The 14551-nt window shown below is 32.7% G+C and overlaps 1 protein-coding gene across 1 annotated transcript in view; it reads left to right on the forward strand.

The window, feature by feature from the left end:
• Positions 1-14551, forward strand: part of LOC148951294 (E3 ubiquitin-protein ligase HERC2-like) — a 299149-nt gene that overhangs the window by 121083 nt on the left and 163515 nt on the right. The window contains 3 exon segments of the mRNA XM_089091055.1: positions 2357-2504; positions 3913-4094; positions 5674-5692. Of these exon segments, the coding sequence (XP_088947181.1) occupies positions 2357-2504; positions 3913-4094; positions 5674-5692 (349 nt within the window).

The following is a 14551-nucleotide window of genomic DNA, read 5'->3' on the forward strand; positions in this document are numbered from 1 at the left end:
TAATTTAATTTCTGTTCGTTTTGAGGTGTCATTTATTCTTTAATAGTAATTTCTGGTCGTTTTGAGTTGGAATTGTTATAGAAATTTATTCCTGCTGATCTTAACTTTAATATGGCCTTTACTTTTCTTTGAAAAACTTCTTTTTTGAGAAATTTTTCTTTTAATTAATTATAAAAAGTATTTAGGTCAGCTTCTCTATCCCCGACATAAAAAGAGCACTGAAGAAGATGAAAACAAATACGTTTTGTTACTATTAAGCTAATCAATATGAGTATATGCAGTGTCGTATCTGCCCTCTCCTAGTCGCTTATAGTAAATAACTTATTTTTACTAGGCTTTGCACAAATAACTTGCTGAGACTCCATAGACACTTTGAACGATGATAATAAGGTAAACGGATATTTATCAGAACTCTAGAACTATATCAGAACTCACCTCAGAATCATAAATGATCAGGGGAAAATCCTCAACTGATTTTTAAATAGACAGGCAAACCCTTCGGAGGGACAACCGCAGGTAACTGTGGCAGTAGTATGAGAACAATGTGATCGGTATTGTAAGAATTTTATTCTTGTGGACCTTATGACTTATTTAGGGTAAATAAGTCATATATAAATATTTTATTGATATAACCTGACTTACTTTATCAATGTTTATCTGCGTTGATTCTTGTTGAAAGAGGATTGAATGATACTTTATTAACAAGCAAACTCTCACACCATCAAACTGCCGAACTTGTTGCTTTCTGTCAGGTAGCCTACATTGTATAAAAAAAAAAAAAAACATAAGTACATTATAAAAACATACAGCGATGAACAGAACTGGCCTGTCAAATAAAAATAAAACAACCAAACTAACACATTAGCAATTCACATGACGACACATTGACATGATATATTACAATTTTCATTTATTTATGATTTCAACGAACGCTGGCACAAAGCTCTTTCTTTAACGCTCAGTTCTTGCATTAATAGGATTTAGAACCGGGATTTTTGTACTTTTGGTGGGCAATAGGGGGCTGGGAGTATGCATATTATTCCCGTGGGTTACGACGCAGATTATTCCCGAAATTAGTGCAAAGAGTAACACGTCGGGCTGCCAAGGTAGGGAGGCGGAATTCTTTGAGGAGGAGACTGTAAGGCACTTTGCCCTGACCGTAAATATTTCTCAGGGCTCTCTTCTGGATAATTTCTGGCCTTTCGGACTTATCCACCGTAAGGCCAAAATGCCACACCGGGCAATCATACTCAAGCAGTGGACGGATAAAAGATATGTAAAGGCGGAGGATATGTACTTTTTGGCATGATAATTTAGTAGATAGCTTAAGGAGAGACAGAGATGCACTAGCCTGTTTAACAATAGAGCAAATATGGGCCGCCTATTTCAAATTGCTAAATTTGTTGGCACATCACATCCAAACCAATAATGAATATATTTTTTCGATTTTCTTTCCTCCTCGTTTTATGGACTTATTTTGCCTTAATTTTGCTTCTGAATGACTAGTTAGGTTTGTTAGTATTTATGTTGTAGTACCAGGGGACCAAGCTTCGCTTGGTGAAAAGAAAGACAGTTTTTTAATCTCTTTCGCAAAACAACGTTAATTTTGTTTTATTTTATTCGCTGTAGAAAGTAAAACTGTTAGAGTATCGGAAGCCTGAGCATTTGTGATGGACGTCGTTCGTGTGTATGAAAATGTTTTTTTCAAAAATTAGTTAAGGCCTTAAACGAATCTTCCCAAAGTCGTAACCTATTTGAACAATCAAAGAACTTACCTTACGTGATCTTACGATCAATCTTATTAAATGAACGATAATCTCCGAGCAAAGCTAGGTCTCCTGGTATACAAATTATTTATTGTAATTTTTCTGCCGCATTGCGTAGCATATAAGGCGAATCAATTAAGGATCCAAAACTCACTTCAAAGCTATCAAACGGGAATGTCTTTCTCTAAAAGCTTGGATCAACTGATTTGTCAACAAGTAAATTTCGTTTTGAGATTCCTACTGCTTATGCTCTAGGCTTTTAACCTTCAGGGGTCTAGATTGTTGTTTTTTTCACACCGGAAAATTACAGCGTGCCAATTTTCAGGAGAAACTATAGTGTTGTTTTTTTTAGAAAAAAAATACAAATAATTATGTATACAATTATTGTTCGTTTAATATGATTGCCATATTTCTAAAGTTGAACTTGAAAAACTGGACATATTACGTCACGAATAAGGGACTTTTTATGCTGCATTTGTTTTATTTTAGTTTATTTTTCCCAAACGCCATTAATGTGCAAATTTTCGACGTTTTTATCCGACTTGAAGCATATGTTGTTTTTTAATTCAATTTGACTTTTTTTTTTCTAGCTTCGTATAATACTGCTCCTCCAGTCTGTAGTAGTTCATTGGGAGTCTTCAGACGAAGAAAAATGGAACTTTCTGCTCAGGCTAGGACTGTTTGCAGGAAACCTTGGGCTATTTAACCAGCAAGATTCTTCCCTTGAATTTATGAATGGTATCAATTATTTTATTGATTTATTACTTTGGGTAAGGGGGATCCCCTTTTATCGTAGTTTATTCGTTTTCAGGTTTCAATACTTGTTCCTATTTAACCGTACACTTGTGTATATTCATTTACATTTATTTTTCTGACCAACCTGATGATAGACAAATCATAAATTTTACACCCTGGTAACGTAAGACCACGTTTAATTAAATCTTGTCTCAGTTCTTCACACTGTATATAAATAATATAACGGTAAGATCATGGCCCAGTGATTTTTGGCTACTACATTCTTGGTGCGTACAAACAGCTCTTCCCATTTAATATGTCATCAGAGGTTCAGTGTATATTACCCTGGAACCCGTATTTTGGCAGAAACTTTCTCAAAATGCCTTTGAAACCAACTCGAGACTTCGAAACTAACTTGCAATTCCTAAGAAACCTAATATTATTATTGCGCTACTAATAACTAATTTTTATATATGTATTGGAATAAATTAATTTAAAATTATATTCTTTAAATTTAGTGTTATAAAGGCGAAGCCAAGTTTCGCAATCCAGCGAAATCTGACTGGTCTACCCGTGAAAAAATCGAAAGTCGCTTATGTTTATACTTGTTTAAATGTTCTCTGGAGCACTTGGATCTTGGTCCGGCTTTGTATATTGGTTGAGATAGGGAATGATCTTACTGTATTATATTTATATACAATGGTTCTTCATAGGAATGCCACCGTTATTTTTTTTTTTTCGTCATATTAAAGCCTATTTATCTTATGTACTCCTATTCGTTAATACAGCATCGCTCATTTGGGACAGGATTTGATTCGTTTGATCATCACTCAACTTATGGGGTGTTCTGTGCGCAGTTCCAAAATTACCTCTGCTGGTTCTTTTAAAACCTTTTACCATTCAGTTAATTTTTTTGACGTTACTTTTTAAATGAAATACTTTTGGTGTAATTTTCTCAATTTAAAGTTGGTCATGCTATGGTGATTAGTGAAGTAATTTGATAAGCGAATACTGCATTTTTCAATTGTATTTGCATTTTCAATTGTCCAGGAAAAGGCAAACATTCAAAATACCGAATGTAAAGGTACTATAAACGACTTTTTAATTAGGACAGCCACAATATTCGCTACTGGCAGGAGCCAATAACTCTGAACCAGTTCATACTCATCATCATAGTAATACTTAAACTAGCGCTTGTGTCTCGAAGTAAGCTATACAGAATTGTTTTATATTAACTTATGCAAAAGAAAGAAAAAATTAAAATACAAGTGTTTCACTATCCACCAGCGATATACTGCTGAACTTGGTTAATCTTTTTGAAATTTGGTTTAAGTTAACAAAACTTACTATATACTGGACACTCATCTTCCAATAGATATGTGCTGTGGCTAAGTATTTTCTATTTTTATAGCTTTGGAAAAAATGAATGAAGAAGATTATTCGCCTGTTATGGTGACTGCATGCCAGAGTACAACGGTTTTAGAAGAAGTAGTAACACTTTTCAGGATACTCCATTCTCATCCAGCGTGGACGAAGATTACAAATGGCTGGCTTACCAATCATTTGAAAATGCTCGCTGTTGAAAAACGTCTAGTAAGAACTATGAGTTTCCTTGGTCGTCACCTTTTTTTAATTAAAAGCTCAAACTCGAGGACACTATTGGGCGTGTATACCGGATAAAACAAAGCTAAAAGGGAAAATTTGTTTTAAAAAAGTGGTTTATGTAGATTCATGAATCAGAATGCGCCAAACATTGCTTTTCTTTGGTCGACACGAAACTTATTTGGCATGTAGACTGTAGACTGGTCCAAAGAGTATGGGCAACTTACATAAGTTACCTATAGATAATTTCGGAGACCACACTGCCTTTTTATTCCCATAAAATATAAGTCTAAAACAGGGAAAAAATTTTTTTTAATATACAGTGTAAAGAAATTCACAAAAAATACCAGATATTTCGATAACATATACAGTGACCGTCATCAGTAGTAAAACGGTCACTGTATATGTGACCGAAATATCTGGTATTTTTGTGAATTTCTATACACTGTCTATTAAAAAGGATTTTATCCCTATTTTGAACTTTTATTTTAAAGTTACCTATTATTACTGTAGTTACTATTATTTATAGTTACTATAAGTTACCCTTACTCTTTGGAATGGTCCACCTGAAACTTAATAAGAACAGCAAATTTGGGAAGAAAAGTATAGTTGTACGGTTTTTTAGCGCCAAATATTCGAATCTTTTCCTTACGCTGATCTGCTTTAAAACTTAACGTCCAAGAGAACCTTGATTAGCAAATAAAAGAAATAAATCTAGGTTTGTTTTGATTTTTCGTGTTTTTTTCTATTATGTAATAGCAAAGCATAAAATAGCAAAACAGAATGGAATCTATAGTTTACAGTCTACGGGGTCAGGATGGCTTCAGTCCTGTAGACTACCCAAAATGACGCATATTTTAAATTTTTTTAAATAATGTTCCTTCACTTCATCTACCCGAAGTCCTATTGTGAAACTATTTCAAATAAATCTTTTCAAGACTACTGTTGGTCAAAAATTTCTACTGAATGCTCAAATTTTGTCCAAGATTTAATTGTAGCCCAAAATTCTAATTTTTTAGAAAAAATCTGAAAAACTTTAAAAATGTTCTGAATATTAACCAATAATTAACTACCGTATGTCAGTTAAAAATTAACACCAAAATAATTTAAGAAAACTTTTTTTAAAAAGAACTGTTTCAAAAACCAATAAAGAGCCGTATTAAACTAAAACTAACAAACATTAATTCACATAATAATTCAAACTTAAATCGAACAGAAATTACTATCAGTCAATAGATGAGACCCAAAACGAGCAGAAATAGAAATGAATAGTTACATCAAACATAAAGGAAACAGATACTGCTAGGATAAGTGAAACCTAAAACAAACAGAAATTCAAAGGAATCATCAAGTCAAGCTTAAAACAAACTATTGCTCCCTGAAGCTTTTGAACGCCAGTACCTCATTTAGGCTTTACTGAAAGTCAAATATATGTTAAACATTTTCAATTTTTGAAAATTATAATATTGAAAATTATAAACTGTTGCGCTAAACAATCGATCAGCCTTCATTAGTTCTTTCCAGTATTCTTGATCATTATATTTTTTGCATTGTTTTCTATGTTTTACAGCTGAAAACCATACTTCTTGGTACACATATCTTTTTTAATAAAACGCAAATGATACTCAAGCCGTTTAGAGGGATTGAGAGACAAGGGCTTCTACGATAAATAAAAAAAAAACACTGTTCGCATTACAAATCGTTTTCAATAAAGCGCAAATGAAGCTCTGGTCTTGAGAAGGTTTTTGGGGGTGGTAGTCCTATTCCTGGTTTTGGTCATTTTTATTGTTTTTAAGTTTGAAGGGATTACTTACTTTAATTTCTGTTTTTTTTTTTGTTTTTTCTTCATCTATGACATTATATTTCATCTTTATGTTTAATGGGGTTATTCAAGTTTATTTCTGTTCGTTTTCGGTTTGGATTATTATATGACATTATTTATGCTCTGCTTTGGTTTTAATATGGTTCTTTACTTTTCTTTGAAGAAGTTCTTTTTGAAAAAGTTTTTTCTTAATTAATCTAAGAAAAATAGTCTTTGGAGAAGTACCTATTGTGTTACTTTGATTTATTTTGTTTCAAGGTCAGTCTTTCTAGTAAATGTAGTATTGAACTAAAATACCCTTTATTTGAAATCAAGTTGTTTATTTTGTACTTATTTTCTTTTTTTCTGTTCATAAACAATGAAGAAAATATAAGAAATCTTATCCTAAAAAAATAGCCATAAATCTATAAAAGCAATATTGAATTTACTCCAATAAAATTATGCAAAAATGTATTCAAGATCGTTAACAAAATATAATCAATTCTAGTAAATTTATTATTCTGTATTATAAAGGTGATATTCATCAAACATCTTTCAATAGTAGCAAGAATAAGTCCATTCTGTAAAAATTAATGCATGTCAGTTGCCCCTGCGTTTTTTTCCTCTCCATATTCGAAACCCAAGTAATTCACCTTCTGGCTCATGTCACAAAAAAGACCATATTTGTTTAGACAGTGTTGGGTTTGATGAAACTGACAAGATTTACCTAAATGTCAGTTTACAATGTGATTTTTACTAATAACGGGAATAAGCTAGAGGTAATTTAAGCCAATCAGGATCGTTCATACAATTTTCAGTCAACCAGAATTTCTATGAAAAATCTTATTGGTTCAAATTACTACCAGCTAGATGTCGGTATGGGTAACGAGAAGATCGATTAAGTAGACACCTTTACTTGCCTGGGTAGTATTTTTTAGAAAAGATGGGATGTGCAGTAGAGATGTAAAGATTTTGTTGCTCGTATGATCTCATTCGTTGATATTTTTCGTTACATCTTCCTGTAATTGTTAAGATTTTCGTTTCATCGTCCTATAATTGTTAATAAGATTATGCCTTGATTGTCACAGCAGATATAATGATGAAAGGTTGATGAATTTTGTACTTCCCATACTGTAGCTTTTCTTAGATCCTTTACTCCACCAGTGGGAAGAAAAAAAATTATCAATTTCTTCCTACCATAATTTAGTGACGAAATCCTAATCATAAATGGATACTGTATGACTGCCAGTGTAACTAGCTCTGTTGTGCCCAGTGTTGTATCGAATGCTGCATATTTTTTTCTAACGTACAATTAGTGAGAATCTGAAAATTTTATACTTGCGTAGGTAATCGAGGGCTCAGAGATATAGTTCAGTCAAAAATAATTCTAGTAAAACGTATATGGCCCATATGTCAAGAATATAGGAGAATCCTATTTGCGACTTCTAAACTCCTTTTAAAACTAATAACTGGTGAAAAGTGTATAAGCTTATTGAGCTAAATTATGAATTATAATTATGGCTAAATAAATGAATCAATTAAACCAGTTTTGAGACCACACTGGTGACGTTCGACAAAAGATAGAGAAAACGAAGAAAAAAAAACGAGGGTAATTTTCAACGAGTAAACAAAAAGAAAAGACAAAGCAGATATTTTGGCAAAGGCTTCCGCTAACCGTTCCTGGTTAGCAGAATGGAATTCGAAAAATTTCAACAATCGAGAAAAATTTTGTTCTGAGGTTTTACCTCGCTTAAAAGTTCTATCATCTCAAGTTTCTAAATCCGTGGAGTTGAACATTTTAAGGCTAAGTATTTTAAGGCATTGTTGCTAAAGAGCCACCTTGTTAAAAAGTTAAAAAAAAAAGTAAAGTATAAATAGTAATAATATCTCAGGGAGTTTTGATGCAGTTACTACGTACATTTCCTTTGGCGTCAGTGAACAAGCGTTACAAAGAAAATTCAAAGATAATTCATATATTGTAAGTTCAATAACAATCTTTTTCTTCAAGTTATACTTTTATCAATAAGAACATTTTTATTTCCCTATTTGGCAAATTTCTATACGGATTTCAACTAAAATTCCGCTTTGCATAGTTTCAAAACGGATTTATTTTTGTTAATGAATTTCTGGCCGTTTGGGACCATAGGCATGTTTCTCTGAATGAATTTTGGTGAATTTGAATACTTTTGATTTCAATATTCAGTCTAAGTCGGAGGATGAAGATTCAAGATAGCCTTCTTTCTTGGATGTCCTGACCTAGTCTTGAATCGTCTACCTATAGGAAACCCACCCAAAATTATCGTTATTTGTATTTCTCTTCAAACCACCATTCTTCTCTGAAAAGAGGCGTGGTCATCTCTTTAAGTGGTTGATCTCCAAAAATCTGCTTTGACAGTCATACAGTCTCTGCACTAAATTATATGAAAGGCATTTTATTCTGTAATCACTACCCCTTTGAACTTATTGAGCAATTTGCAGAAAAAAGGTTTTAAAAAAAAAGAAAATAATGAACCCTTTCCCATTTTTTGTTTGTTTGTAGGTTAGAAAAAAAAACTCAAGACATTTCATCCACCCCGTCCCTCTGAGTCAAAATCTTAGGTACAATCCTGTAGACAAAATTTTCCATTATGAAGTTCTAAAATGGAAGCTCGAGAAATTATGGTATCTCCCAGGCACATGCGGGGATTTTGCCCTCTCTCCTTAAGTACTTGCCTAGCATCCAATGCTTGGAAATATGAAGTCGTTATCAAAACACTCAGACAAATTTTCAGATTTTAATCGGTCAGATTATCAACTTTTCAAGTTGTGCCATAGGAGAATGTTTCATGAACTATTTTGTAAAAACAAATTCATTTATAAGCTTGGTGTCAAATTTGTAAGAGATTGATATTATCAACTCTTCTATACGCAACTCGTAAGGTAAAGCAAACACAGATTCACACAGGGAGAGATGTGGGAGATTCTCCCCAAATCCATAGTATTTTCATAGTTTGTATTTTGATGTGTATTTTCTTGTATGTTAATATTAATGCTTTGACTTAAACCGAATTGTTCCTTTGCCCCCTTCTCTCACGCCAGGGTTCTTTTACCTTTTGTACTCCTCCCCCGATCTGTCACTAACGGAGTAATTAGAACTTTAAACTTCTCGGTAGGAACCAACAAAAATTCAAATGAGAGAGAGAGAGAAAAATAGTTTATTGACCAAAATAACGCTTACATAATCTTTCAACAATCATCGGGGAAACCCATTGGGTTGTATATGATGGTTGTTTACATCCTTACAATCTACTGACATATATTCACACTATAAATCAAAATCACGAAAAAGAAAACAAACAAGTATTTAAAATTTAGCAAGTTTTAACTATTAGCACACACTATTAAACAATATCGTCGATAGACCATAAACGACGTGGAAATGAATTACTAGCGAGACATACTTAAATCATTAAATGAAAATTGATATAAAAACAATCGTTTGTGTCTTTTTTTTTTTAAGAACATTCTTTCTGGAGCCGAAATTTTAACAGTTGTGAAAACATTGCATATTCATTAGTTTGTTTGTTTTTTTTTTTTTTTTTTTTGAAATTTTGTATCCACTGTTAATTTTTTCTGCTATCGAATGCTATTTATATACTTTTCAAGGTTATAAATCACTTTAAAAATATATTGGCTAGATTTACATAGTGGTGTCAATTGGGGAGGCTTTGCCCCCTTAGATTTGTAAAAATGCATTTTTTGGTGCATTTTCATTGAAAATAATAAGACTGGACCCCCCCCCTCCCCTTCCTCTCCCTGGATACTGAAAAATATATACCCCAAATTTTTTTGAATTGACGCCACGGAGTGCATGTAAGGGCAAAACAAGAACTATTCTGATGATTCGTTTGATGAATATGAGTCTGTTTGAATTGTATTATTAACCTTTTTTTTAGCAGATAGCTACAAAAGCAAAAAAGATGTTATTAAAGTTTTCCAGGAGAAATATATCTTGCACAACCCCGAAAATGTACCCAAAATTACGAGAGGATTTTATATATGTCCTCTGAAAACGGACACTAGAGTATTTAAATATATATATTTTTTTTTTTTTTTAAGAGTATTACTTATTCCAAGTATAATTATCGACTTAAAGGGAGTTTAGAGGGTACAGCCCCACCCTCCTTATTAATATGAATGACCTCTCGTGAAATTATGGAAACTTTAAGCAAAAAATGCCCCTTTGAAGCTTTTGTCATCCCCTCTCAAAAACGGAAAGTTCTGCCAGCCTTACTTCTAATGGGCTTCTGAAATCAAGAAGCTACATAAATAGTTATCTGGTTGTTCTAAATTTGTCATTTCTAACGTGGGGCGCAGGCTCCACCGGTAGGGTATGGCGGTATTTCGGTAGGTCACGGACAGAACGTTCACCCTTCGGCTGACTATACTGTGGAGCCTTAATTTTGAAAAAAAAGTTTTTGCATGTGAATGACGTCACATTCAAATATATTTAAAGAGCAAAAAGATACACGATATTATTGCTTTGACGTTGTACATTGTATAAAAGGTGTTCTATCTAGACAATATTTTTTAGTATAAAATATGTCTAGAGGATGACCCAAAACTGTGATGCCAAGTTAATGGTCTTTTAAGCTTCCTTCATGTGAATACACGTGAAATTTCGAATAAAAATTTTAATATCTTTAGGGGGGGCATCAGGATTTTAGAAATTTTTCGGTGGGGTAGGGCCCGAAATTGGCCGGGAGCCACTGCTTTAGCGTAAAGAGGTGTTAAATAAGTAGTTTTTATATCTTTTAAAAGAGCTTTACAGGGTTTGAGAGACTCAGTTGCCTAATTCCGTGTGGTTTTTCTTTACTTGATGGTCATTAAAAACGAAATTTTTGTGTTAAATAAGTAGTTTTTGTATCTTTTAAAAGAGCTTTAAGGGGTTTGAGAGACTCAGTTGCCTGATTCCGTGAGGTTTTTCTTTACTTGGTGGTCATTTGTTGTATCTTTTAAAAGAGCTTTAAGGGGTTTGAGAGACTCAGTTGCCTGATTCCGTGTGGTTTTTCTTTACTTGGTGGTCATTTGTTGTATATTTTAAAAGAACTTTAAATGGTTTGAGATACTAAGTTGCCTAATTAAGTATTTTTTTTATTTACTTTGTGGTAATTAAAATCGATAATTTTGTGTTTAAAAATTATTTTTTTTATATTTTAAATTATCTTTACTATTATTTAGAGACTCAGTTGCCTGATTCCGTGTGGTTTTTCTTTACTTGATGGTCATTTGCTGTATCTTTTAAAAGAGCTTTAAAGGGTTTGAGAGACTCAGTTGCCTGATTCCGTGTGGTTTTTCTTTACTTGGTGGTCATTAAAATCGAATGTTGTGTGTTAAATAATTAGTTTTTGTATCTTTTAAAAGAGCTTTAAGGGGTTTGAGAGACTCAGTTGCCTGATTCCGTGTGGTTTTTCTTTACTTGATGGTCATTAAAAACGAAATTTTTGTGTTAAATCAGTAGTTTTTGTATCTTTTAAAAGAGCTTTAAGGGGTTTGAGAGACTCAGTTGCCTGATTCCGAGTGATTTTTCTTTACTTGGTGGTCATTTTTTGTATCTTTTAAAAGAGCTTTAATGTGTTTTAGAGACTCAGTTGACTAATTCCGTGTGGTTTTTCTTTACTTTGTGGTCATTAAAAACGAAATTTTTGTGTTAAATCAGTAGTTTTTGTATCTTTTAAAATAGCTTTACAGGGTTTGAGAGACTCAGTTGCCTAATTCCGTGTGATTTTTCTTTACTTGATGGTCATTAAAAACGAAATTTTTGTTTTAAATCAGTAGTTTTTGTATCTTTTAAAAGAGCTTTAAAGGATTTGAGAGACTCAGTTGCCTGATTCCGTGAGGTTTTTCTTTACTTGGTGGTCATTTGTTGTATATTTTAAAAGAGCTTTAAGGGGTTTGAGAGACTCAGTTGCCTGATTCCGTGTGGTTTTTCTTTACTTGGTGGTCATTTGTTGTATCTTTTAAAAGAGCTTTACAGGGTTTGAGAGACTCAGTTGACTAATTCCGTGTGGTTTTTCTTTACTTGGTGGTCATTAAAAACGGAATTTTTTTGTTAAATAAGTAGTTTTTGTATCTTTTAAAAGAGTTTTAAGGGGATTGAGAGACTCAGTTGACGGATTCCGTGTGGTTTTTCTTTACTTGGTGGTCATTTGTTGTATCTTTGCAAAGAGCTTTACAGGGTTTGAGAGACTCAGTTGCCTAATTCCGTGTGATTTTTCTTTATTTGGTGGTCATTAAAAACGAATTTTTTGTGTTCAATAAGTAGTTTTGGTATCTTTTAAAAGAGCTTTAAGGGGTTAGAGAGACTCAGTTGCCTAATTCCGTGTGGTTTTTCTTTACTTGATTGTCATTAAAAAAGAAATTTTTGTGTTAAATAATTATTTTTTGTATCTTTTAAAATATATTTAAGGGGTTTGAGAGACTCAGTTGCCTGATTCCGTGTAGTTTTTCTGTACTTGGTGTTCATTTTGTGTATCTTTTAAAAGAGCTTTACCGGGTTTGAGAGACTCAGTTGCCTAATTCCGTGTGATTTTTCTTTACTTGGTGGTCATTAAAAACGAAATTTTTGTGTTAAATAAGTAGTTTTTGTATCTTTTAAAAGAGCTTTACGGGGATTGAGAGCCTCAGTTGCCTGATTCCGTGTGGTTTTTCTTTTCTTGGTGGTCATTTGTTGTATCTTTTAAAAGAGCTTTACAGGGTTTGAGAGACTCAGTTGCCTAATTCCGTGTGGATTTTCTTTACTTGGTGGTCATTAAAAAAGAAATTTTTGTGTTAAATAAGTAGTTTTTGTATCTTTTAATAGAGCTTTAAGGGGTTTGAGAGGCTCAGTTGCCTGATTCCGTGTGGTTTTTCTTTACTTGGTGGTCATTTTTTGTATCTTTTGAAAGAGCTTTACAGGGTTTGAGAGACTCAGTTTCCTAATTCCGTGTGATTTTTCTTTACTTGATGGTCATTAAAAACTAATTTTTTGTGTTAAATAAGTAGTTTTTGTATCTTTTAAAATAGCTTTACAGGGTTTGAGAAACTCAGTTTACTAATTAAGAGTGATTTTTATTTAATATGTTTTAATAAAAAAAGAAATTTTTTTGTTTTATAATTATAGTTTTTATCTTTTAAAATAGCGTTACTTGGTTTGAGAGACTAAGTTGACGGATTAAGTGTAGTTTTCCGTTACTTGGTTGTAATTAAAAACAAAATTTTTGTGTTAAATAAGTAGTTTTTGTATCTTTTAAAAGAGCTTTAAGGGGTTTGAGAGACTCAGTTGCCTGATTCCGTGTGGTTATTCTTTTCTTGGTGGTCATTAAAAACGAAATTTTTGTGTTAAATAAGTAGTTTTTGTATCTTTTAAAAGAGCTTTAAGGGGTTTGAGAGACTCAGTTGCCTGATTCCGAGTAGTTTTTATTTACTTTTTGGTCATTAAAAAAGAAAATTTTGTGTTAAATAAGTAGTTTTTTTATAATTTAAAATATATTTAAGGGGTTTGAGAGACTCAGTTGCCTGATTCCGTGTGGTTTTTCTTTACTTGGTGTTCATTAAAAACAAAATTATAGTGTAAAATAAGTATTTTTTTTATCTTTTAAAAGAGCTTTACGGGGATTGAGAGACTCAGTTGCCGGATTCCGTGTGGTTTTTCTTTACTTGATGGTCATTAAAAACGAAATTTTTGTGTTAAATAAGTAGTTTTTGTATCTTTTACAAACGAAATTTTTGTGTTAAATAAGTAGTTTTTTTGTATCTTTTAAAAGAGCTTTAAGGGGTTTGTTGGGATGTGTAGTTTGCTTTTAGGACTTTTCAGAGCTATGATTCTTAGTCTCTCATAGGCGTTTGTTGTCTGAAACTTCTAGTTTGGGATGAATAGTTTGATGAGAAGTTAACTTTTAGTATTTTATGGTTTTATGTGCCTGAAATCATGAATTAGAATAGTTAATTAGCTGTTTAGATTTTCAGACATAGTTTTTTAGATGTTCATGGGTGTTGGGTTCCTGGAGGGTTTAATGACTCCTCCTCTCAATGAATTCAGGTGGTTTTAGGACTCGTCCCCCTAGCCATAACTCCATTCAACCTTGAGCGAGGATATAAAAGTTTGATGAAGTATTTTTCTACTTAACAACTACATTAATAACTTCCAAGATGATAGGACAGTATGACACAGAATTTGTCAGTTACCGAGAGTTCAATGACTCCTCCCCACAATGAATTCAGATGGTTTTAAGACTCATCTCACTAGTCATAACTCCGTTCAACCTTGAGCGAAGGTATAAAAGTTTGATGAAGTATTTCTCTACTTAACAACTACATTAATAGCCTCCAAGATGATAGGACTGTATGACACCGAATTTATCAGTTTGAAAAAATCATCTTGTGGTGTTATATTCGAATGTGCTTTTTTATTATTGTCTATGGATCTTGAAGAAATTGACTGTTATCATTGGTTAGTGAACTATAATCTGTTTGAGTATGATAAAAGCTTGTGGAGTACTACATTACGTTGTATAAACAGACTGGGATTCTATGATAGAGTGATTACATCACTTAATAACACTGGTCAGGAACTGAGAAATGTCCAGGAGGAAGTCAGTGAAATTTGCAGCTTTTTCGGAGTTGAAGC

The sequence above is a fragment of the Artemia sp. Qi Xiang Cuo genome, chromosome 6 (assembly GCF_049724085.1).
Source record: "Artemia sp. Qi Xiang Cuo chromosome 6, ASM4972408v1, whole genome shotgun sequence".
Taxonomy (NCBI): domain Eukaryota; kingdom Metazoa; phylum Arthropoda; class Branchiopoda; order Anostraca; family Artemiidae; genus Artemia; species Artemia sp. Qi Xiang Cuo.